We start from the raw sequence: 24,440 nt of genomic DNA, 5'->3' as shown, positions 1-24,440 counted from the left end.
CTGGCTCTGAATCTCCTGCATTTTTCTAGGTTTCTCTCTCTCTCTCTCTCTCTCTCTCTCTCTCTCTCTCTCTCTCTCTCTCTGTCTCTCTGTGTGTGTGTGTACGCGCGCACACGGGTGGCTACGTCTGTTTCTCTTCCCATGTCTTCCTCCCTCTTCCCATGTCTTCCTCCCTCTTCCCATGTCTTCCTCCCTCTTCCCATGTCTTCCTCCCTCTTCCCATGTCTTCCTCCCTCTTTCTCTCTATTTCTCTGTGTCTTCATCTCTGTGTCCACGTCTCGTCTGTTTCTCTGCGTGTGCTTTCCCGTCTCTCTCTCTTTCCCCCATCTAAGTCTTTTAACTCTGTCTCTAGCTCTCTCTCTCTCTCCCCTTCTCTCTCTCCCCCATCTCTTCTCTTCCTCCTCCCCTGCCCCCTCCCCTCCTCACCCTGTCCCTGGGTCTCTCCTCTCACCCTTCCTCCTCCAGGTCTCTGCTCCTCCCCCACCTTTCTCCCTTTCTCTCTCCTCCCTCCCACTACGGCCCCCTGTCCCCTGCCTCCTCCGTCTCTCCTCTCCCAGCTCTTTGTGGAGGGACTGGTGACCTTGTTCCTCTTGCTGTGGGACTCGGACAGCTTGCACAGGGAACAGTATGACCGGGAAGGCTGTTCCAGGGCAGGAGCAGCCAGGCTTGGTCCCTGGGGAGGGACAGCCGCTGTGCGGTGGGTGTTGGTATTCAGGGCTAGCTGCCTGCCCTAGGTGCTGAAGTCACTTGATGGTGGGGACCGGTGGCAGGGCGGGCCAGATCACCCCAGGCTGTGTTTCAGCTCCCAGGCCGAGGGCTTGTATCTTGTTTCAAACCTGCTGCCTGCTTGGGGCTGGGCCAGGATGGGCCCACAGCCTTCTGGTGGTACCGACTTTCCCAGGCCTGCCAGAGGAGGTGGCTGGGTCCTCTCCAGTCAGGGCCAGCTGGGCTGGGCAGGATTGGGTGCAGTTTTAGGGTTGAAGTGAGCAGATGTCTCTGGTTTCCTGCCCAGCTTTGTGCTAGGTGGGGAGACAGTTGGGGGCTCCCCACGTCCTGCAGTCAGGGATGTTGCTCCCAGGGAAGGCAGCTGGTGGGTGGGCCGGAGCCCAGGGATGGAGCAGACCGGGCTGCAGGTTGAGGAAAAGACCAACATGGCCTTTGCATGGGCCAGGATGCAGTGCAGGGGCGATCGCATCAGAGAGGCAGGAGGTGGAAAATGTGAGCGCTCCCCAGGCAGCAGATCGGTCAGGATCGAGGGGGCCTGGGGGACATCTCAAGCTGGGCTGCTGGAGTCAGGAAGTAGTTCCCAGAACAGCAGCCTTGGTGTCTGTGGCAGCTGGAGGCACTGAGGGAGGGGCCCTGGCAGGCTCACAGGCAGCAGGTTGTCCCTGGGGGGTGGGTGGTGTTTGAGTCTGTTCTGCAGGGATGTCATTCTAGGTGATTCCCTCGTGGACAAGACAAACAAGGTCACCCCGGTGCGGTGGCTCATGCCTGTAATCCCAGCACTTTGGGAGGCTGAGGTAGGTGGATCGCTTGAGCCCAGGAGTTCAAGACCAGCCAGGGCAACATGGTGAGACCCCATCTCTACAAAAAAATTAAAAAATTAGCCGGGTGAGGTGGCTTGCTGCTGTGGTCCCAGCTTCTTGGGAGGCTGAGGTGGAAGCACTGCTTGAGCCCAGAAAGTGGAGGCTGCAGTGAGCCGTGATCATGCCACTGTGCACCTCAGCCTGGGCAACAGAGCAAGACCCTGCGTCCAAAAAAAAGGGCAAACAAGGTCCCTGGAGCTGACACCCATGGGGAACTTGGACCATGTGCAAGCCTCCAAAAAAAAGGGCAAACAAGGTCCCTGGAGCTGACACCCATGGGGGACTTGGACCATGCGCAAGTCAATCAGCATGGCAATTTGAGAGAGTGTTGAAGGGCAAACATGTAAGCCAGGGTCAGGAGGCCACTGCTGGGCAGGAGGGCAGCTTTTATAGGGAGCTGGCCCCAAGGCTTCTCTGAGGAGGTGTCCCTTGGGCTCAGACCTGAGTGATAAGAAGGGACTGGCCAGGCAGAAGTCAGGGGAGCACCCCAGGCCGTGGGCACAGCACGTGCAAAGGCCCTGAAGCAGGAACATGCAGGCCATCTTCCAGGAGACAGGTGGTGGGCATGGGGAGAGCTGCCCTGAGGGAACGGGGCCGGGGCCAGGAATCCTGGCCTCAGAGCAGGAGCAGGGACTGTGGATTTGATGCCGAGTTGCGGGTCGGGATCTGAATTAGGATTTACAACAGAGCCTCGGCTGGCACAGCACACATCTGTACAGGCGGAACAGGCTTCCATGTGCGTGTTAAATGTTGCTCACGTTCTGTCGACACGCATCTTTCTGCCGTAGAGTGCTGGTAAATGTTTAACAACCAGCTTTCTGTAGGGGGAAGCTGCGTTTGTAGCACGTGCCGGTTGCCATGGTGTAAATAAATCCTCTCACCGTGCCCAGTGCCATGTGACAACGTGCTGCCGCTGACTTGGAACTGGGGAAAGATGCCCCTAGCACCAGGCTGTCTTATCCTGTTCTCACCCTGTGCATGGAGTTGGCGGAAGTCACCTCCACGGCACGGATGACTTCGTAGCTCCATGTAGCCAGATGATCAGGAAGCAATGCCCTTGGAGTGCTTGTAACCTTCGTTTTCTTTCTTTAAAAAAAATTTATTATTTTTTTAGAGATGGAGTCTCGCTCTGTCACCCAGGCTAGAGTGCAGTGGTGCAGTTGAAGCTCGCTGCAGCCTTGATCTCCCAGGTTTAAGCTTTCCTCCCACCTTAGCCTCCTGAGTAGCTGGGACTACAGGGATGCACCACCTAATTAAAATTAGCACCACCAGCTAATTTGTAGTGACAGGGTCTCACTATGTTGCCCAGGCTGGTCTGAACTCCGAGCCCTAGACGATCCTCCTGCCTGGCCCTCCCAAAGCACTGAGATTACAAGTGTGAGTTACCTTGCCAGGCCATAATTTCTTTAATTGTAAGGTTAAGTGTTTCCATTTTTAATAATGGCCATGAGCTGGTAGCCACTGGCTCCAGCACGCCTTGGTATATCTTTTTTTTTTTTTTTTTTTTTGAGACAGAGTCTCACTCTGTCACCCAGGCTGCAGTGCAGTGGCGCGATCTTGGCTCACTGCAAGCTCCGCCTCCCGGGTTCACACCATTCTCCTGCCTCAGCCTCCCTAGTAGCTGGGACTACAGGCACCCGCCACCAAGCCCAGCTAATTGTTTGTATTTTTAGTAGAGATGGGGTTTCACCGTGTTAGCCAGGATGGTCTCGATTTCCTGACCTCATGATCCGCCGGCCTCGGCCTCCCAAAGTGCTGGGATTACAGGCATAAGCCACCGTGCCCCGCCACGCCTTGGTATATCTTACAAAAAGACAACCCTTAAACGCACTGAGATGGCCTCCCCTGACTGCATTTTCCCCAGCAAGGACAGGAGACTGAATCCGAGGGACAGAGAGCAGGTGTTAGGGAAGAGCTGCCAGCAACAGGGAACCCTGTTCTGCCTCGGCTCTGACCCCTGGCCCCACTTTCCACACCAACCCCAGGCTCCTGGAATCCCCATCCCTACACTGCCAGGAGGTGGAAGGTGTCATGAGGATGCGCCCTCTCAGGGGCACCTGGCACATGGTAGATGCTCAGTGAAGTGTTTGTTGAATGAGTGCATGAGATTGAGCCACAGACGGTGTTGCTGGGTTTTGGAAAGTTCTCCTGACACATTTGTAAGGACTTAGCATCTGAGAATTAAATCTCATCAACCCCTACGTGGGTGGTCGCAGCACCTTCTCACTGGACTGTCTCCTCTCATTCCCGGAATCCACCGTCTTCCTTCCTGCGACCTGCTATTGGATTGCTCTTTAACATGGGGTGGGTCGTGTGACTCCCCGCCACCCCTGCACCTTTTGAGAAAGGTCCCCGGGGGCTCCCACTGCCCTCAGAATGCCTCCTGTATTTCTGAGCATGGGTGTTAGCCCTGGCCAGGCCCTCCAGCCATGCCCCAAAGTGCCACTTGGTAGGCACAGGGGCCATTTTCCCATTGCCATGCCTCAGAGGCCTCCTGCTCTGCCAAAGCCCCTTCCCTCGCCCTGCATGTCAGCACGCCTTGCTGCCTCATCTGCATCATGAATGTGCCTTTTGAATGTGTCCTCGTCACCGGCGCCTCCATCTGGCCTGTCTTTGTCAACCTAAATACAAGCTCCATACAGTTGGGGGCCACATCTTTCGGTGGCTGGTGTGCCCCTTGGGGGTTCAAGTTATGCTGGCAGAAGGAAAGAATCAGGCAATGGCATCATTTGGTTTAAATGGGCATAGGGAGGAGGCTGTGAACCCCCAGCCCAGGGCGGAGGTAGGGCACCTGGCTGTAGGACCTTCTAGGAAATGCTGTGTGACCTTGGATGAGTTACTTAAACTTTCTCTGTGTCTTTGCATTCTCATCCATAAAACTGGGATGATACCAGTTGTTGGGAGGATTCAAATAACAGGTAGGAAGTGATTAGGAGAAGAAGGCCTCATCAAATGTGCTCAGCGAGCTTTTGCTGTTTTTAATTAAGATATTTTTCTGCATAGCCCCCAGTCTGGGGCTTCTGCACAGGCCCAGTCATGCGCTGCTTGTCTGGCAGGCTGAGGGTTATGGGTTCAGTGTCCAGATCTGGGGGCAGGTGTCTCTTGGGGCTTTGGGCCAGTGGCTCTGGCTAACCATAGATCCAGTAGGGTTTGTCACAGAGTTGTACTGTGGTTTGGGGGATGTTTCTGACCACGCACAGGGCACAAACCCACTGTCAGCCTGACCAGTGGCACATCTGAAAGGCAGAGGTAGCCCTCCACCACGAGGGCGGGGTCCTTTGAGATAGTGGAGCTGGCTTCTAGTTCTTTCTGATTCTCCTTTCAGGCCCCTCACGTTGAGGGAATGGTGCCCACAGGCGTTTTCTGCTGCACAGAGTCCTTTATGTGCCTTGTGAGACAAGGATTCTTGAAGGCCTCACTCCTCAGTGGGCTCTGAGGCCAGCCGTGGCAGCTTCTCCTGGCGCAGGTTAGAAATGCAGAGTCCCAGGCCCCACCCCAGACCGACTGAGTGGGAATTGGCAGGGGATGTGTGTGCACCTGCAGGTGTGGGTAACACTGGCCTGGAGCAGAGTGCTCTAACGAAAGCCCACAGGCCAAATCCGGCCCACCACCTGCTTTTGTAAATAAAGTTTTATTGGCACACAGCCGTGCCCTTTTGTTGATATAAGGGCTGCTTTCACAAGACAGTGGCAGAATTGAGAAGGGGGTTGACAGAGACGGCATACTTATCCTCTGGCCCTTACAGAAAACGTTTGCCAGTCCCTGGTAAAGCACTGGTTCTCAAATCTGGCTGCCCATCGGGATAACCTGGAATTTAGCATACGAAGGCCTGGGTCTCCACCCAGAGATTTGGATGTCATTGGTGTGGGGTGCGGCCTGGGCATCAGGACTTCGCAGGGCTCCCCACGAGATCTGAGTGTGCAGCCAATGTCATGGGACCTTGAGAACCATGGCCCCCAGTGGCCCGGGAAGCCCAGCAGGTGCAGTTCTGCCTCTCTATGGACAGGCCCAAGACCCAGCAGCCCAGCCTCGCCAGTGTCGGCTGCTGCACTTGCTGCCCTAAAACATAGAAGGCTTTGGGGGCTGAGCCGGCTGCCGGGTCCCCCCAGCTCCTCAGGGGGAGTTGTGAGCTGGGACCTCCCTCTCCCTGCATAATCTCCCAGCAGCGAGTATGAGCGGCCCTCAATCAGTCCCTCGGCCTCCCGGGTGGCCACTGCGAGACCCTGCAGATGTTCATCATTAAGGCTGCCGGGGTCTGTCCCACTGGAAAGCATATTTTAAGGCCAGGGCTACTCTGCTATTCCTCCTTTTCATCTTCCCCCACCGGACTCACTCAGCGTGGGCTGCGGGGATGCCTCTCCCACAGGAGATGTTGAGGCCACAGGAAATGAGGAGCTTGTGCACAGGGCCCTAGGCCTTGGCTGCAGGGTGGCCCAGAAGGTGCTGTGCTAGTGGGTGTTGCTGCACCCACTCCAACCAGAGGGTGAGGGTGGAAGGCACCCCTGCCCTGGGGGCTTGTTAACATATCAGGGAAGAGGAGGCGGCAGGGCTTGGTGCCAGGATTGCACTCGGTGCCTCAGTTTCCTGTTCTGTAAGATGGACAGGTGGGTGGGTAGGGGAGACCATGTGGGACGGAGCCAGGCACGTGGTGCCATGAGCGATCGAATATGGAGACATGGGGGGTGACGTTCCAGGAGAGAGGGGGTTGTGGGCAGGCCCTCGCGGGGCTTGTAGAGTCTGGAGTGGGAGGCAGGTAGGGATAGGTAGATGGGGCGGGCTGGCAAGTCTGCAGAACACAAACTGTAGATCGTGGCTGGGGGTTGGCTGAGACTCTCAGCGGGGGCTTTGGGGGCAGCAGGGCCCCATCCCCCACACTCTGGGCCGTCAGCCTTTGCTCCGAGACCTCGAAGCTTTGCCTTTCTGAGCCTGTTTCCTCCTCTGCAGAATGTGACCAGTGATCACTGCTCTCCTGTTTCTGAGGCTGGGATAGTGTTTGCAAAGCACTTGGCATGGTGCAGGGGTGTTACTCGTGGCGTTTTCATCTCCATCAGGACTTCAGAGGGGCCAGGAGCCGGCCCATAGAAAATGGACAGCACAGTGCTGGGCACACAGTCAGCTCTCGGGGATCTGTGGGGATTTTCTCCTCTGTACCAGCCTCTTCCTCCTTGGGGCTTTTCTGAGGACTTGGAGGAGAGCTGCGGTGGGGAAGGCTCGTAGCTCAGGGCCTGGCCCAGATGCATCCCTCTCCCAACTGGCCCCTGCCTGCGGCCTGATGGGTGTGGAGCTGCATTTACTGGCCATGCCGGAGCAGACATTAGCCTGATTCGTTGGTCCATGGATGAGGCCCCAGGGGGTCATGGAGCCCCCACCAGCCTAGGTGCAGGGGCTGATGGGCAGATGCTCTGGGAAGGAGGCTCCGTGGCTGCTGCTACCATCGGGAGGGACGCCACAGCCCAGGTGGGGACTTCTTGGCACAGACGTAGCTGAATGTGGTCTCAGGAGACACCAAGCCCGTGTGATTCAAAAGCCCCGGCCCTGCCCAGACTCTGGCCCTGGGCTGTTGCCAGGGACATCTGACCCGGGGAGACAGCATCCATGCCGGGCAGCCCAGGGGCCAAGGCTCTCTCCCCAGCCAGCCACATCACTCCTCCCTCCCCGGGTCCCTACCTCTGCCCACATCGGGCAAATGTGGACAGAAAGGATACTGTGTAGGAACAAGCCAAAAAAAACCTCCCTGCCCCAGCTTCCACCTCCAAAAGAGGCTTCACCTGCCGGCTGTTTAAACGTTACATTTGAGGGTTGGAGGTCAGGAGAGGGAGAACAGGTTGATCCCAGGATGCCGGGCACCTGTTGGGGAATCAGCAGCAACCTGGGGGCCGGGGGGGGTCTGTTCCAGGTCGGGCAACTCTGCCCCTTCCTGGCTCCTCTTACAGAACGTGGTGGCAAGGGATTCCTGGGGAAAAGAGGCAGATGCAGGCCCGAGGCTCTGCCCTGGACCCGGCAGCAGCCTCAGGGAGCCCACGGTTGCCTGCAGCAGTCAGACACTTGCTCTGTTTTTCTGCCCCATCCTAAATGAAAAGAGGCTGGAGAGAGCGTTGTGTGTGGGTCAGGCACCTGTTCCTGGCAGGAAGGAAAGGCAAGAGAAGGGAGTCTCTCTCACCTCCCCGATCCCTCCTCTTCCATCTGCTTGGAGTTCTTGCTCCCTGGTTTGAAACATTGCCGTGACTGTGCCCCTGGTACACATTAAAAGGCTTTGGGGTTTATTTTTATTTCGCTTGGCTCAGAGGGATGGAAAGATGGTCTGGTTTGGCAGCTGCCTGCAGGGAGGACCTTGGGGTGTCCAAGAAAATCAGTGTGTGCTTTAAAAGAAATCAGGCGGGATGACAGGAAATCGGGAGGCGGTGCCAGGAGGAGCTCACACTCCCTCCTCTATCTCGGTGAGGGGAGGGGCGGTGGGCCCAGAGTGGCTGGGACAGGTGGGGGAGGCAGACGACAGGAAGAGGCACAAGTAAGGAGGCTGGCTTGGCTCCCAGCCTCTCTGATCTGCTCTGTAAAATGGGCTTGTTCTGTCCCCCTGGGGTGCTGGCATGCAAGGGAGACCAGGCCCAGGCAGCAGAGCAGCCACCTCCACGCAGGCCTGGGGCCTTCCTGGGCTCTGGGGAATCAGGGGCATCCCCCCACCTCCCCGTTTTACAGACTCGGAGACTGAGGCTTAGAGAGGTGGCCTGAGCTCTGTCGGGGGCAGGGCAGGGCTGGGGCATCAGGGGTGTGTCCCCAGCTTCCCAGATGCTCAGGCACCCCTGCGGAGGCTCACCAGGGCACTTCTCTTGACCCAGATCACATCTGCCCCTCTTAAATATCCGGGCCAGATGCGGATGTAAGCATGGTGAGGATTCTCTCATTTCAACCTCCCAGCCCTCAGCTGAGGCACGGGCATGCTGAATACCCCCATTGTCAAGGCGAAGGAGTCGGCACAGAGAGGTTAAGACCCTCATCCAAGCTCACACAGCCACTGTGTGGAAAGGGCAGGAATTGAAGCCAGCACTTCTGACACCAATGCTTCCTGCCCCTCACCCCGACTCCGCCTCCCCAGGCCCCTAGGGCGGCAAGACCCCAGGCCGTGCCTCTCCCCATCTCATGCCAGTGGGGCCTGGCTTCCCGGTTGTTTATGACCTCTTCTGGGTGGACTCCACGGGTTTTCCTCCTCCTCCCCCAGCTCAGGCTGAGCCCAGGTGCAGAGATTCACCTGTTCACGGTTTTCTTCCCTCCCCACTCCCCTCTGCCCTCCCCCGGGGTCTGACAGCAGCAGCAACAACAGCAGCAGCAGCAGCAGCAGCAGCAGCAGCCGCCCATGCCCCGCAGCAGCCAGGAGGAGAAAGATGAGAAGGAGAAGGAAAAGGAGGCGGAGAAGGAGGAGGAGAAGCCGGAGGTGGAGAATGACAAGGAAGACCTCAAGTAAGGCAGCCTGCTGTCCCCTGCAGGGCCCGGCCGCTGACCCAACCCGGGTGGCACACGGTTCTGGGGGACCCTTTGTAGAGACGGGTGGGGGGCCCACCAATCGCCTGTGAGCAGGGGGGAGGGCTTTCTGCTCGTTTGCCCCTGACAGCCCCCCTTCCGGAAGCCCACCCATCGCCCTAGTCCTCCTCCCTGGCTCCCCCCTCTCCTCCGCCCTCGCTTTCTTTCTCCAACCCTCTGGAGACTTTAGAGACTGATAGCTCATTTGAGCTCCACTCCTGAGCTAATAAATCCAGGCAATGACTTTGGAACTCTCTGCCTCCCCGCCTCCTCCCGCTCTTTCCTCCTGAGGCGCCAGGAGGGGGGAAAGGGGGATCAGAGGCCCTCCTGGAAGGACTAGGTGTGCAGGCGGCTGCTGTCACCTTTAGAATCATCGATGGCAGTGTGAGTTCTTGCAGATCAAGGCACAGCCTCGCCGCGGGGGCCGTGACAGCCTCCTGTGCCTGCCAGGGGCTGCAGGAGTGCAGCCAGCTGGAGAAAGGGGGGCGGCACGACTTAGCGCCAGGTACCTGTAATAGGCTCAGGAATTTGGCTTCAGAGAACATCTGGCTTCCTCACCCCGTCTCCCAGACGCTTCCAGCAAGGGCCTTTCAGGAAGATGAATGGGAAGGCAGAGGTGATCAATCTGAGCCTCCCGCAGTAAAACTCTCCCCAGTCACTTCTGCGAGAGCCCCAGCTCGGGTATCGAGGTTGTGAGCACCCCCACACACCTCAGCTAGGCCTGCAGGCTAGGCCTGCATAAAACCAGCAAGAGAGTTTCCTCCTGCCAATGCCTAAGATGATGCCCGGCCCTTGATAATACTGAAGGCCAATGTATTGCCTCTTATAGAGCCCCTCTGGAAATAGCTCCTCTGTGGCGAATAAAATGGCCCTATAAATTGCTGCCAGCCCACGCCCCCATTTAGTTCACCAAATAGTCTTGCAGACAGTATCTCTCTATTTGGTGCATAAAATGGTCTTGCAGATAACCACCAGCCCAGAAGAAAGTAGCCTTGCAGGAAAGCTCCCAGTACCTCCCATTTGGGGAATAAAATAGCCAGCCAATTAACTACCTGTCCACGTGGCCTTATTGGTGAATTAAGTTGATAGCCCAGGTTACACCCCCATCCTTTTTTTTTTTTTTTTTTTTTTTGAGACAGGGTCTTGTTCTGTCACCCAGGCTGGAGTGCAGTGGTATAATCATGGCTCACTGCAGCCTCGACCTCCCAGGCTCAAGAGATCCCCCTACCTTAGCTTCCCAAGTAGCTGGGACCATCAGCATATGCCACCACGCCTGGCTAATTTTCTGATCTTTTTCTTTTGTAGAGATGGAGTCTTGCTGTGTTGCCCAGGCTGGTCTTAAACTCCTGGGCTCAAGCGGTCCTCCAACTTCGGCCTCCCAAAGTGCTGAGATTACAGGTGTGACCCAGCACACCTGGCCGCAACTCCCTTTTGAGAAATAGCATGGTGTTGTCCTGCCAGCTGTACTCCCACTTCTGGTGAACATGGAGCCCCTGCAGACTGCCCCTGGCCACCCTCACCTCAGGCCTCTCCCCCTCTTTCCTAGTGTCCGATTAGTGCCATGGCTGGCAGCCAGTGCAAATCCAGCTAAAGAAACGGTCTCCTCCAGTGGCTGTTTGATTTCCCGGCTCGGGTGAAACCATCCTATCTCCCCTCTCTGGCCTGTAGGGAGAAGACAGACGACACCTCAGGGGAGGACAACGACGAGAAGGAGGCCGTGGCCTCCAAAGGCCGCAAAACTGCCAACAGCCAGGGAAGACGCAAAGGCCGCATCACCCGCTCAATGGCTAATGAGGCCAACAGCGAGGAGGCCATCACCCCCCAGCAGAGCGCCGAGCTGGGTGAGCCGGGGGCCAGGGATGCGGGTGGGGAAGGGGCTGGAGACACGGCGGGTTGCGCTCACATGAAAGTTTCGTGCAATTTGAGTTAATTGGCAACAGCCAAGGGGTTGGTGTAAGTCATGGTTGGAGTCAAATCCCAGCGCTACCTACTGGATGTGCTGTGTGGCCCAGCATGAATTCCTGAACCTCTCTGTGCCTCAGGGTCCTCAAGTTCTCAGTGGGAGGAATCGGTGGTTACCTCTAACGTGGGGGGACAGTTGTAGTCACTTGCTATGTGAGAAGCACCTAGAACAGTGCCTGGGGTGTAGGAAGAGCTCAGTGGCTTCAACCACAGTGATTTCAGAGCAGGGAGATGTCACATAAAATTCCCAGTGACCAGTTCCGGATTTTTTGGTTGTCGTTTTTAAAACAGAAGATCTGGCCACACTTGGCCCAGGTTCCCATGAGGTGGCGGTTGTTGGAAGCCGAGTAACCACCACTCCTTCTTAGAATGTCATGGGCTCTACTTGTCCCCACCCAGCCTCCACCCTGGTAGGCATCTGGTTCCTTCACTGGAACCTTCACTTCCGTGGGCCTCGGTTTCCCCTTCTGTTGAGAAGGGTGTTCATCCCTCACTACCCTCCCAGAAAGTAGAAAAAATGAGATGATGTGAGTGGCAGTTCCCAAGATTCGCCGCAGGGGGCAGCGGTGTGCGTCTGTTGTCTCTACTTTGTTTAGCTGTTAGGGTCCAGCCCTCCAGCCACTGCGGGAACCCACCCAGGGGCCCAAGAGCTCAGGCCGAAGCCCCGCCTGCCAGGGCTCATTCTCAGGATGGAGATGCTGCTTCATCTCCCACAGACCCCCACCGTCCCCTGGGGTCCGGGTCATACACCTGTCTCTTCTCGTGGGATGTAGTTTGGACCTATTTCATAAATGGCCCACTCGAAGCTCAGAGAGGAAACGTTCCCTCTCTAAAAATTTCATTGTAGCTGGGATTAGAACTCAGCCCCATTGGCCACAGAGCCTATGCAGCTCCTGCAGATATTTTCCAGCTGCCTCTTGGTGGCAGTGTACTTGGAGGCCCAGGGTGAAAGGGCTTTCTTCCTGCCTGATCTCTGGGGATAGTCCTCTCGGACCCAAGGCTGATGCTGGGGGCTCAGCCGCAGGGTGGAAAACACACTCCTAGGCCTTCCACGTCTCTTCTGGCACTGGGCACCCTCAGCACCCCTGGCACCCCTGGCTTCTGTAGGCTTCCTCTGGGAGTCCTGTGGGGAGGAATGGGAGCATCGATGAGGTCCCAGAGAGGCCCAGGCTGTGGCTGCAGAGATGGGGGAGGCTGGGGTGGCTCTGGCCTGTCGGGGGTGATGGGGCTGCCCATGGGGGTGGGGGCCGTCTCCCCTCTTCTGCTGGAACCTTCCGCCACTCCTCAGCCAGCCTCTATTGGACACATACTCCCCCTGGCGCAGTTCCAGGTGCTGAGTCCATGGAGCTGACGTCCCTCGCACCCACCCCACTCATGGGTCTTAAGCAACTGGAAAGGAAGGGCCAGGGCTCACATCCAGAGGAGCTCGGCAGACAGACCCAAAAATAGTGCCACTGCAGAGATGCAGCCACCTCCAGCCGACCCCAAGGCCAGGTTGTGTCCCTTCCCAGTAACACCAGAAGCCCCTCCTTGTCCTGGATGAGTGGGGGTATGAACATTCCCTCTGGAGCAGGGCTTCTCCGCCATGGGCGATTTTACTCCCCCACTAGGGGACGCCAGGCAGTGTCTGTGAACAGTTTTGATGGTCACAATTGGAGTGGGGTTGCTGGAGTCCAGCGTGCAGAGTCCAGGGTTGCTAAGCATCCTGCCGTGACGGGACAGCCCCACAGTAATAGAAGAGCTGGGCTCCGAGAGGGTCCTCGGTCAGATGAGGTCCTGGCCCACCTGAAGCTTGTGTCCCACTGTCACCACGTCACCAGGTGACCCCTTTCCCAACAGAGTGCAGGCAGAGGCAGTCATGGTCAAGGCCCTTGACTGCTTCAGTGTCCCCTTCTATAAAATGGGGTGATCGCAGGTGCCCCGACTTCAGCGGCTTGTGTGGAGGTCGGCCCCGACCAACGGCACGTGGGACTGCCCAGCACAGCCCCGGCCCAGCATAAAGGCTCAGGGAGTCAGGTGCCACGGTGGGTACTGGCTGGGGAGGGGCGTCTGAAATGTGGCCTTCCCATGGGGTTCAGAGCCGTGCAGTGACACCGTCAAGGCCTGGTCTACTCCCTCCCTGGCTCAAAGGAGAGAAAAGGGCAGAAGGCAAAGTGCCTCCTCTCCCGGCTCCTGCCAATCACCTGGCATCTTCTTTTCAGCCTCCATGGAGCTGAATGAGAGTTCTCGCTGGACAGAAGAAGAAATGGAAACAGCCAAGAAAGGTGAGGGGTGTGTGGCGGCTTTAAGCCTTGTTGGTTTGCATCCAGGGCGCCTGAAGCTCACGTGCTGGGGAGGGTGTTGACACATTTGGCCTTGAGCCAGGGGCTGTGGTGAGGCCTCTGGTGAGGTTCTGGTTCTGGGCTGTTCTCAGGTTTGTCACCCTGGAGCCTCAGTTTTACCTTCCAGAAAATGGGTCTGTGCAGCTGCGCTGTCAGGCTTGTCTTTGTGACTTGAGGGCGCAGCTCAGAGAGACACAGCTTGTGCTGTGCATGTAGTCAGCGAGTGGCTTCTGGGTGACCTCTGTGGCCAGCACCTCTGGGCCTTGGGGACAGAGCAGTGGCAGCACACCTGGGTATCTCGGGACAGTCAGAGCTTGCCGGCGGCCATCTCGGTAGAGTCCTGGGGTCAGGGAGACCTGCAGGGCGTTCATCCAGCCCTTAGAGCCCCAAAGGTCCTATCCTGGGCTCAAGTGTGCTGGGGCTTTGGAAACCTGTCTCAGGTTTGAGCACCCCAATCTGGGTGATGGGTTCTGGAGTGGATGGGGACACCCAGGCCGTTGGGGACAGTCGTGGGAGTGGCTCACACGGCAGGGAGCCAGCAGGCGTTGGTGCTGGCAGCAGAAGCCATCCCGAGCAGGTGGCCTTGTGATGTGCAGCACCGTGGGGGCTGGGGTCCAGTGCCTCCTGAGCCGGATCCCCTCTCAGCTGTGCTGTCTCCTGGCCAAGATCTTTACTTCCCAGTACAGTGACCTGCCTCTGGGCCTCGGTTTGCCCGTCTGTTGAGTGGGAGGGGCGTCTAGGTTGGCTGTGCGGAATCAGATAACCCTGTGTGAGGGCCCATGGTGGGCTGAGTGGGAGCAAATCTCCTCCCTCCCTCGGCCGTGCATGGCCTGGGGCAGGGGCTGTCGGAGCTGGCGCATCACTGGCAGCACTGCTGAGGCCAGGGCAGCACCTGGCTCCCACGGCACGCTCACTCTCGGTTATCTAAGAGGTGGGGCCTGCTCCTGTCCCCGCCCATGTCCCTGTTTGTGGGCAAGGAGCCAGTAAGCAGAGGCCAAGGAGTGCCACGGGTTCCGGAGCTGGTGTGTGGGGCCGGGAGCAGGCCCAGGCCCCCACTCCCCGTCCCTGTCCCGTGCTTGGTCCCGTGGCCCTGCTGGAGTCGAGGCTGTCTGTGACGTGCGGTTTCTTTGTGCAGAAAGCTCCAGGTCGTGACTTATGGAGGGAACAAAGGCCCTTTATAGCAAACGCTCTTGGCACATAAGGGCAGGTGTATCTGAGAACAGCCTGGATCACGGGGCTCCTGGGCCCGGCCCCGTCCTCCACTGTAGTTGTGGGGGGTGCTGAGGGTCCCCACAGCCCTGAGAAGACCCCCATAGCCCCCGCTCTCACCCCGGGACCCTGCCCCTCGCCCTCAGAGCTCCTCCGGGGGCACTCTGCCCTCCGCCCCCCAGGCTGAGGTGAACCTGGACCCAGAGAGACCCTGGCACCATTCAGGAAGGAGGGCCTGCCTGCCGCTGCAGCAGGTCAGGCTCTGTGTGTGGTGAGTGAGAGGCATGCCAGCGGGGCCTGGGCACTGTATCCAGCTGGTAGGGCCTGGGCACTGTATCCAGCTGGTAGGGCCTGGGGCTGCTGTCAGCCCCCAGAGAGGCCACATTGTTGTTTCTCTGTCTTTAATGTCCACTTGGTGGTTTCTGGCATGTATTTCATTATAGGCTGCAAAAGAAGCTTTATTGAAATTGTGTGATTCCCGCCGCCTTTTATTTAATTTTGATATGATACACATAACACGAAGCTCAGCATTCTAACCACTGGAAAGTGAACGTCTCAGTGGCATTAAGTACATCTGCATTGGTGTGCAACCCTCACCACTGCCTAGTTCCAGAACTTTTTCTCACCCCAGATGGAAATCCCATACCCATTAGCAGTCCCTCCCAGGGCCCCGCCCCAGCCCTGCCAGCCCCTGGCAGCCACTAATGCACTCTCTGTCTCTGTGGATTGGCCTGTTCTGGGCGTTTCCAATGAATGGAATCCTGCAGTGTGTGGCCTTTTGTGTCTGGCTCCTTTCTGGGAGCATGATGGTTCTGAGGTTCATCTGAGTAGCTTTGTACGGCTGAGTAATATTCCCTCACCTGCACGGACCATATTTTGTCGGTCGTTCATCTCCTGGGGGATGTGTGGGTTGTTTCCATGTGGCTGTTGTGAAGAGTGCTGCTGTGAGCATTTGTGTAAAATTGTGTGAGATTTTTAATCACAGGTGGGTCCCTGGGATCTCAGCCTGTTGGCTGGGAGATTTCCCAGAGCACCCACCCATCGGAGGACTCCGCGTGGACATCCCCAAACGGCCAGCCCAGGGTCCCACCGCCTCTCCATCCCTTCTCGTGTCTCCTGTTGTCGCTACCACCTCCTCACCGGTGACCACCCCACCCTCCCACCGCCCATTGCCTGAGAACTGGGAAGACAGTGCCTGCCCTCTGTTTGCCTTCTGGAAGGGCAGATCCAGAGGCTGGGAGGACGGCTGGGGATGACTCACCGGCGGAGAGGAGCCCGTGTCCCACCATCTCAAGGTTGGGTCCTCAGTGATCACAGTGAGCTCATCCTGGGTCCTGCCCATGGAGACGGCAGTGAGAGTCCCCTGGGGGCCGTGCACGCGGAGGCCCTGCTCAGTGACATTTGTAATAATGTCGTGAGCAGCAGCGTGTTCGTCTGCCGTGAATTACAGCAATCTGGACAATTACTGCTCAGGGTGGCTGCTAATGGCTGTGTGTTCCAGGCGATGGCAGGAGGGAGCGGGGGTGGGGCGGGGAGACAGGTGCTGGCAGGCCCCAGCAACTTCTCCATAGGGGGTCGGGGTGGAGAAGCTAGGAACGTTCTGGAGCCCCCACCCAGAAAACCAAGAGTTAGGAAAAGGGACTGGAGAAGCAGCTATTGCTGAGGCAGATGGTCTCTGCCCATCCTTTACCCATCATTTCAGCAACATAGTGCCTCACTCTCTGTGTGGCAGGGGCACTCAGGAATGAGCCAGCCCCACCCCTCCCTCGGGGAGCCTGGGCAGGTAAGCAGCCAGGTTTCCCTAGGGCCTTCGGACCCCAGCCTGCCTGAAGCCTCTGGAAGACTTTAGTAGCATGGCCCTGCAGGATGAGCAGCAGAGGGGCCCCATCCCTAGGGAGAAACCAGGTCTCAACCCCCTGGATGTTTCAGCTGTGTGACCTCAGGCAAGTCAGCTAACCTCTCTGTGCCTCAGTTTCTTCATCTGTACAGTGGGATTCAAGGAGCGCCCACTGTGTGTTTCCTGTGGCTGCCATAATAAAGGGTCATGAACTGGGTGGCTTAAAATAAATGTATTCTCTCACTGTTCTGGAGGCCAGAAGTCCAAGTTGAAGGCATCCAAGAGGCTGCATTCCCTCCAGAGGCTCTGGGGAGGAGCCTGCCTTGCCTCCCCCAGCCCCTGGCGCCTGCCTGCAGCCTTGGCAGTCCCTGGCTCATGACCACATCCCTCCAGGCTCTGCCTTTGTCTTTGTGTGCCTTTCTCCCTGCGTGTCTCTGTCCACATTTTCCTCTTCTTACAAGGACCCACCCCAATCCAGTATGACCCCACGTTGACTTGATCACATCTGCAAACATCCTTTTTCCAAATAAGGTCACATTCATAGGTTCTGGTGGACACAAAATGTTGGGGGGATGCTCTCCAACCCAGCACACCCACCTTCATGGGGTTTTGGTGAAAGTACACAGAAGAGCTGAGGGCAGTGCTGCCCGGGGCATACCAACCTCCCCATCACTTTGTAGCTACAAGCAGCTCCTTAGCCCCCTGACCTTGGCCTGGCCCATCTGTTTCACCCTCAGTTACCATCGTTCTCTCAGATGAGGCAGGGATGCTACCTCCCAGGGGCACTTTAAAGACGGAGCGAGCCACATAGGAACAGTCCTTGGTATACAGTAGGCACTCAGAAATGGCAGGCCGCCAGCTTAGGGCGCAGTCTCCAGACCCTGCTCCCTAGGTTTGGGTCCCAGCTGTGCCTCCTGCAGAGTCTGACCCTGAGCAGGTGCCTACACTTTGGGGCCTCGGCCCCCGCCACCTCTGTCTTCGCCCCGGCGATGGGGGTCAGAGGTAAGTCACCTGCCAAGCAAATGTACAGTGACAACTGGAGGAACTTCCATGGTGCTGGGGGCCACCAGTCAGAGGGCTCCCCCGAGGAAGGGGCTGACACCCAGAGCACGAAATAATAGTGAATATCACCCAGTAACACCGTGGAGCCCATCCTGCGTGCTGGGCACTGCTGGAAGCTTTGTGTGTATGAAGTCACTTTATCTCTACCAACCTGACTAGGAGGCAGGTGCTGTTAATACTTCTGTTATTCAAGTGAGGAAACCGAGGCCTAGAGAGGCTTAGTGAGCAGCCTAGGGTCACACAGCTGTGAAGTGGTAGAGCTGGGATTTGAACCCAGGCACTCTACTTGCAGAGTAGGAATGGGGTTGGCATGAGAGCTGAACAGGTTAGTCCATGGGCCAACCTGTTGACCAGGTAACAAAGGCAGGACAGGCATGTGCAAAGGCCCCATGGCAGGGGCAGTGTGGCCCCATGAGAAGTGGTTGAATCCCAGAAGGTAGAGGGGCCACCGGGAGCCTGGCCTTGCCAGCATGGGATGGAGTGTAGCTATTACTCTAGAGCGTGGGAGGCCACTGGGGAGGGGCTGGGGACATGACGGCCATAGGGTTTCTGGTGGGCAAGTGAGCAACTTCCCTTCTTGTGTGCATGGGGCTGTGGCTGCCTGCCCTGGGGCTTGTGCTGCCTGAGGACCGAGAATGTTCAGGAGGCAGCTTCCCCAGGAACCGGGCAGCTCCGGGGAGCTGGCCGCCTGCCCTCGGGCCCAGCGCCAAGTGGGGAAGGAGGGGCAGGGCAGGAGCAGGGCTGGGATGAGGGACTCGGTTCCCCTGGGAAAGGTCAGCCTGGCCTGGCTTGGAAGCCTGACCCAGCTGTGCGAGAGGCCCGAGGCTGTGCTGGCAGCTCCTCCAGGCCCCAGCCCTCTTCTCTGGCGGGCAGAGAACCTGCTGTGGAGGGGGTTGGGAGGCTCCTGGTCACACCATTGTCACACCATTCTAGACCGGGAGTTGGCTCTGGCCCGCCTCCAGGCTGCCAGTCCTTCCCAATCTCCAGGGAGCGGCCAACAGTGGGAGGATGTGCAAGACCAGGCCCTGGTGGCTCCCGGTAAGCCCGGGCAGACCCCAGGGGCCTCCCCCAGGACTCCAGCTGCCTTGTCTAGTGGTCTTGCCACTTCTCACAGGAGCGAGGCAGGAACCACCCATTGCTGTGCACATGGGCTGGCCTGACGGGCTTTTATGGATGAAGCGTCTAAGGCATGGGAAGGGGAGGGGTGAGCCCCCAGCCTGGAGCCTGGAGAGCAGGACCTCCACTACATGTCCACTGGGAAAGCCTTGGGCTGTGCCCACCATGGGCCCCCCAAAAGAGGAGCGCCTGTGTGCTTTGCCGCACAAAGCTGCCAGAGCTTACAGTGGGGTGGGCGGGCCGGTAGGCAGTGCTGCTGCTCCTGGGTTTGGGTCTGCCCGGCTACTTCCTGGTGCAGCTGTCCGTCAGGGCCCAGCAGGAGGCAACACTCGGGCTGTGTGACTCAGGAGGGGTGGTATACCAGGCAGGGACGGTGCGGTGCCTCGGGGCTCGTGTCCAAGGAGACTGTCACCACGTGTGGTCTGGAGAGAGACCACTAGGGAGGGTGCATGTCTGGGGCTGGTTGGCCTCCCGGCCGGATATGTGAGAAACAGTCTGTTGTGATGGTTTGGAGGGAGGAAAAAATTGGGGTTTCTGCAGGAACTTGGGGTACAGCCAGACACAGGGGCAGGATCTGGACCACACTCTTGCTCCTGTCAGCACCCTTGAGGATGAAATCAGGCATCGACAAGCCCCCCTTCCCTCCTAGGGGAGACCCACGAATCCGCATCCACATGGCTCCTGACTCAGGGAAGGAGCACCTGGCGGTCGATGCGGTAGTAATGATGCCTGTCGTCACGTGGCGCGGCTGGTGCTCATGAGCAAGGCAGGCCCTCCACACGCGTGTGTACACACGCACGCATACACACGACTTCTGCTTTGTACAGGAGAAGACCAAGGCCAGAGGGAGAGCCAGTGCTCACCCAGCCCACTGCGGTGGACACAGGGCATGGGGTGGTCTGTCTGACCCCCCAGGCTGGCTTCCAACTTTGCTCTGCTCTGTAGGAAAACGTGACATTGAAAGGTGTAACGTGGCACTTCCGGAAATGGTAGGCGAGACAGCGCCAGGTCGTATGCAGGTGACTTTATTTCATCTTAATGAGTCTGGGTTTTTTTGAGAGCTGGGAGAAGACGTAGCTTTTTCACATCGTACCTATGATTTACGGGTATAATTGCTGATGCGGAGGCTAAGGCAGATAGCGAGGCTGATTTTTGAAAGAGTAGATGGAGAGAAAAGAGTGGGGAGGTGCAAGTCCAGGTGTGATGTTATCCAGCCAACATCCTGATGGGATTTCAGGATGGCAGGAGTTCGGGAAGTCCTGACAAGACACGCAGGAGTGCCCGGCCTGTCAAGGGTGTCAATGCGGAGGCACCGTCCCTGTGGAACCCCCCCAGGGCTTGGGGTTTCTGAAATGAGGAAGTGGCATGACTCAGGCCCAAGACGGCTGGGTTCTTTTCCTCCCAACTTTGATAGGGTTTTAGGCAGAACATGCTGAGTTTCTCGGGGAAAATGGCAGGTGGGGGGCGGTGGTCGATGCACCCCTCTGGCAGGCAGCCTGTGAGTCTTCATGGAAGGGGTGGGAAACGTCAAGGCTGGAGGTGACTGGCTGGGGTGGGGAGAGCAAGTGTGTTTCCAGGGTTGGGGGCTGACTTCCAGAGAAAACAGCTGCAACATCCCCAGATGCAGGTGGGCGGTGGTGTGGTCCCCTCGGAGTCCTAGCTGTGAATGCAGATTTGCAGACCCTTGGAGAAAAGCAGCTTGGAGGCATCTGAGCAGCAGCGCAGGCCTCCCTGAGGGCCAGAGCACCTGAGCCGAGGAGGCTGAGTCCTGGCCCCCACGAGAACAGCTCGTCATGGGCCCGCGGATGGCATGTGGGACGCTGCCCCATGGGTGCCCAGAGGAGGATTAGCCCAGCGGAGCCCCAAGCACCCACTCCTGTGGCCGCCGGGCCCCTGCGCCTGGCTCTCCACTCGGCGTCTGTGACTCAGACCTCCTGGCTGGACTTCCTGTCTTGGTCAATTTCACTTCCTAGTTCCTGCCTCCTGACTCTTCAGAACGAAACTCCTTCCTTAGAAATTAGAAGTGGGGTCGGGGAATCCAGACCACAGGGCACGGTGGCAGAATCTGGCATCTCCGCCCTGGCACAGAGTGTCGGGGGCGTGTGCCTGGATGTCAAGGGGGATACCCCAGCCTCTTTTGGGAGGGTTCGGGGCCCCCTGCAGAGCTAAACGCACAGCCCCCTCTTCCTTTGCAAGCTCCTTACCAGGGACCCAGACGGGTGGCAGAGATGCCCAGGGTGCTCAGCAGGCCCCGGACACCTGCCGATGAGCAGTGGGACGAGGGAGCTAATTTCAGAGGCGGTGAAAGCTATGAAGATGATCAAACCCCGGGATGGCAGGGCGACGGGGGGGTCACTTTGGAGGGGCGGGCAAGGAAGGCTTCTCTGAGGAGCCATCACTTGAGCCAAGACCAGAGGGAAGACAAGGCACATCTGTGAGAAAACCCGTGGAGGCAGCAGGAGCAGCTGGTGCAAAGGCCCTGGGGCACACATGAGTGACCCAGAGAGAGGCTGGGCGGGTTCATGGAGCTGGCTCCTAAGGGTCACCTGGGCCATGCTAGGGCCTTTGGATTTTATTCCAAGAGCTTCATGTGGTCACTGGAAGATTTTAAGCAGAGGAGTGATTTCACGGGGTTGGCATCCTTAGAAGTGCACTGAGACCTCCCCTGCAGAGGGCAGAGGGCAGGACTCAGGTGGAGAGGCCCAGATCCCTGATGTGGTTGAGGTTTGTTGCCCTCCCCTGGCATCGTGCCCCAGGACGAGGGCTGGGGGTGCAGGGACATTCCAGAGACGCCTTCTGCTCCCCAGGTTTTTAGGGGGCAGGATGGAAGGGCTGGGAGTTAAAGGGAAAAGCAGGTTAATGATCCCAGAGTCAGGGAAGTCGGTCGTGACCTGAATCTAGGATCCAAAGTTCAGCTCAGTTAACTTTCAACCTTCTGGGTGGCTCCCCGGCATTTCCCACAGTGTTCCTTCACGGCTGCAGGGGCTCTCGGAGGAGGACGAAAGGGGCAGCTGTGGTCCCGAGACCCCCCAGCAGCAGAGGGCCCTTTGGGGACCCCAAATCCCCAAACCGTTCCCCCTCCCCTAAATGGTTGGAGGTCTCATGTGCACCCTGCAAAGGCTCCTCAAATCCCGGGATCCCTCCGGAATGCGAGGCTAGCCCTGCCCACCCACAGTCCCCGACAGAGGGCTCGGTCAGCCTCGGCAGCATCAGGCCAGGCAGGGGGCAGAGCTCAGGTGGAACTGACACAGAGGGTGGGGGGACGGGCGGCGGTGGATGATGGCGGAAGAAGCTGTTTGCTCCCCGTCTGCCGGGGGTGGAGAAGCTCTGTTTTTCTGGAACCCTCATCTGTTCTTACCACTGCTGACGCCGCCACCGCCGCGGATGGGGAGAGAGGGAGGGGGAGCCAGTGCCAAGTTGGCCCGCCCCTTGTGAACCTGGGCCTCTGCCATGCTCCCCCGCCCGCCTGCCCGCCCGCCGCGAGCCTCCGTCTGGAGGTCACATTCAGTCCTGCCGCGTCTCGCTGGATCAGGCAGCAAGAAGATCAGAGCTGAGCCCAGCTGTGGGGAACACGGCTGCCCTGCTGGGCCTGGGTCCTTGGATTTTGCCCGGCCCGGGGGTCTGTGGGGTCTGGCCGGCATTGCTCGCTGAGCGTCCGCACTGGGCACATTGGTGCTGGAGGAGCTCGGCACGCTGCGCCCCGGTGATACCTGGCCCAGGGGCACCCCACACGCACCACTGACAACTTCCCGCCACCCACCACCCTCGGGGAAGGGCACCTCGCGCACCCACAGCGGCTTGGGGATGGCGTCAGAGGTGGCAGCGGCCGCTGGAGGAGCCCCGGGCCACCACAGGCAGGCGGGCTTGTGAGGAGCTGCCTCCCGCCCCTCTCGAGCCAGCCTCCGCCCGCCGCGTCCCTCCCTCCCTCGCTCCCTCCCTCCCTCCCTCCCTCACCGTGGGACGGAGAAGGATGTGAGGCTGAGCTGAGCCGCCAGCAGACGCCAGCCAGCAGCCTCGCGGAGCCGACCGCGGCCGCCCAGCCTGCCGGCCCACTTCTCTGGGCCCGCTCCCCGGGGCATCTTCCCAGCCCTATGTTTCCGGAAAACTTGGCCGAGGGGGAGACGCGAATGAGAGGATGTGAGTGAGTGGTCCTGGGGAGGGGATGGGGGACTGCGGGTGCAGGGACAGGGACCGCATCGTGGCCATCTGGGATTTGAGGCTGGGCAGCTGGGGCAGCTGGGGAGTCGGAGTTCTGGGCCCCTGGAGTGGATGGGGGTCCCAGCCCATCCTTTCCCCCATGCCCCCTCCTCTCTCTCCCTGCTGGGCTGAAGCTCTCCTGGAAGCAGGGGTGGGACCTGGATCTGTGCCTGGGAAGGTCTGTGATGCTGTGTGCACAGGGGGTCTCTCCAAGTGGACGGGGGCTTCAAGCTGGGTCTGGCGGGGTGGTCTCCAAGGCACGGTAGGGTAGAAAGTCTTTCTCTCCGTGCCCGGCACCCTCTGCCTGGGCTTCCCAGAACAGGAACCAGAGGAAGCCAGTGCCAGCCTGCCCCTACCCCGCAGCCCTGGCCGGCACTAATGGGACACCCACTCTGGCCCCTCACACAGCAGTTAAGGAAACTGAGGCTGGAGAGCAGAAGGGCTGGCCAAGACTGCTAGCGAGCTCTGGCCAGGCGCCTGGATGACTCTGCCCAGCTCCTTTGGGAGCCGTATGTTTTCAGGAAGGGCTGGGTGACCCCCACCCCCACCTCCATCCCCTCTCCTCTGCCCTCAACCCACTCGCACTGCCCCCATGATCGGAGTTAATTAGGGTCCCCAGCCCCCAGCCAGGCTCCTAGCTACCTCCTTATTTATTGACTGAGTTTGGAAATGTCAACCTCCCCAGCGTTGTTGGGCCACCCTCCCCCCACCCCCTGAGCTCTCCATGCCCACCCCACCCAGCAGGCCCAGATGGGAGACCCGCCCCCTCTCGCCCTCTCCCACCCGGGTGCCGGGTCTGTGATCCCTCTGGCCCGGCGTGTTTGCCTGGGCTCTCTTGGCCCCGGCTGGGGAAATATAAATAAATGCGCGGCCCTGTCCGCCAGGTTCTGGAAGTGGCAGCTGCTGCTGGCGCGGGCGGAGGGAAAGGTCAGGGGCCGGGTGCCACTTGATCCCACGCCCCGGCCCTCCCCTTCTGCGCCTGTCCTTGAGGAACCCTGAGGAGCGGGCTGTGAGGCCACGTGGCTCCCAGGGCCACGGCAGGCGAGCAGGTGGCCTGTCAGTCAGTGCCACCCCCACGCCACGGGGGCCAGAGGACCCGGAGGGCAGGAAGTCTGGGGCCCCACGCCCGCGCTGCCCCCCTTGGCTGGTCCTCTAAGCTTGGGTGAGTTGGCGGGACCCTCTGAACCGAGATTTCCCCCTCCTGGGGATGGGAAAATGGTCACAGCCATGACAGCAAGGATGAGACGGAACCAAGTCTTTGAAGGGCTTTGCAAACTCTGTGTGTCACTTAGCCGTGCCACGGGCTGATGTGTTGATGTTTCTGCTGCTGTTGTTTTATTTGCATTAGAGCCTTGTGTGTAGCAGGCAGGCAGCCAGCACGTGGGTGGGTGGGTGGATGAATGAATGAATGAATGAATGAATGAAAATACCAACACAGACGGCTGCCCCTCAGCTCCCCAACCTCTGAACAATTTTAGCTGGAGCTTGGCTTGCAGCTTGATTTTATTCAAGGAAAATGGTTAAAACCTTCATTATGGGAAATCCTTCATTAAAGTCCTTACAAGTGTAGCTCCAGCTCAGGGAGGCTGCCATGTCCCGAGCTACGTGATTCAGCCTTGGGGCCTGCTGCCCTGG

The 24,440-nt window shown here is 58.7% G+C and overlaps 1 protein-coding gene across 50 annotated transcripts in view; it reads left to right on the top strand.

The window, feature by feature from the left end:
* Positions 1-24,440, top strand: part of NCOR2 (nuclear receptor corepressor 2) — a 244,179-nt gene that overhangs the window by 156,385 nt on the left and 63,354 nt on the right. For 44 of the 50 annotated variants that reach the window (XM_024348140.3, XM_024348138.3, XM_016924593.4 and 41 more), the window contains 3 exons: positions 8,890-9,041; positions 10,770-10,942; positions 13,265-13,327. In XM_024348140.3, coding sequence (XP_024203908.2) covers positions 8,890-9,041; positions 10,770-10,942; positions 13,265-13,327 — 388 coding nt within the window. The remainder of the gene's footprint in view (positions 1-8,889; positions 9,042-10,769; positions 10,943-13,264; positions 13,328-24,440) is intronic. The other 6 variants (XM_063785249.1, XM_063785264.1, XM_063785253.1 and 3 more) reach the window with 2 other exon arrangements.

This window comes from Pan troglodytes, chromosome 10, assembly GCF_028858775.2.
Source record: "Pan troglodytes isolate AG18354 chromosome 10, NHGRI_mPanTro3-v2.0_pri, whole genome shotgun sequence".
NCBI lineage: Eukaryota > Metazoa > Chordata > Mammalia > Primates > Hominidae > Pan > Pan troglodytes.
Note: the sequence above shows the minus strand (reverse complement) of the source record. Positions and strands in the feature narration are given on the sequence as shown.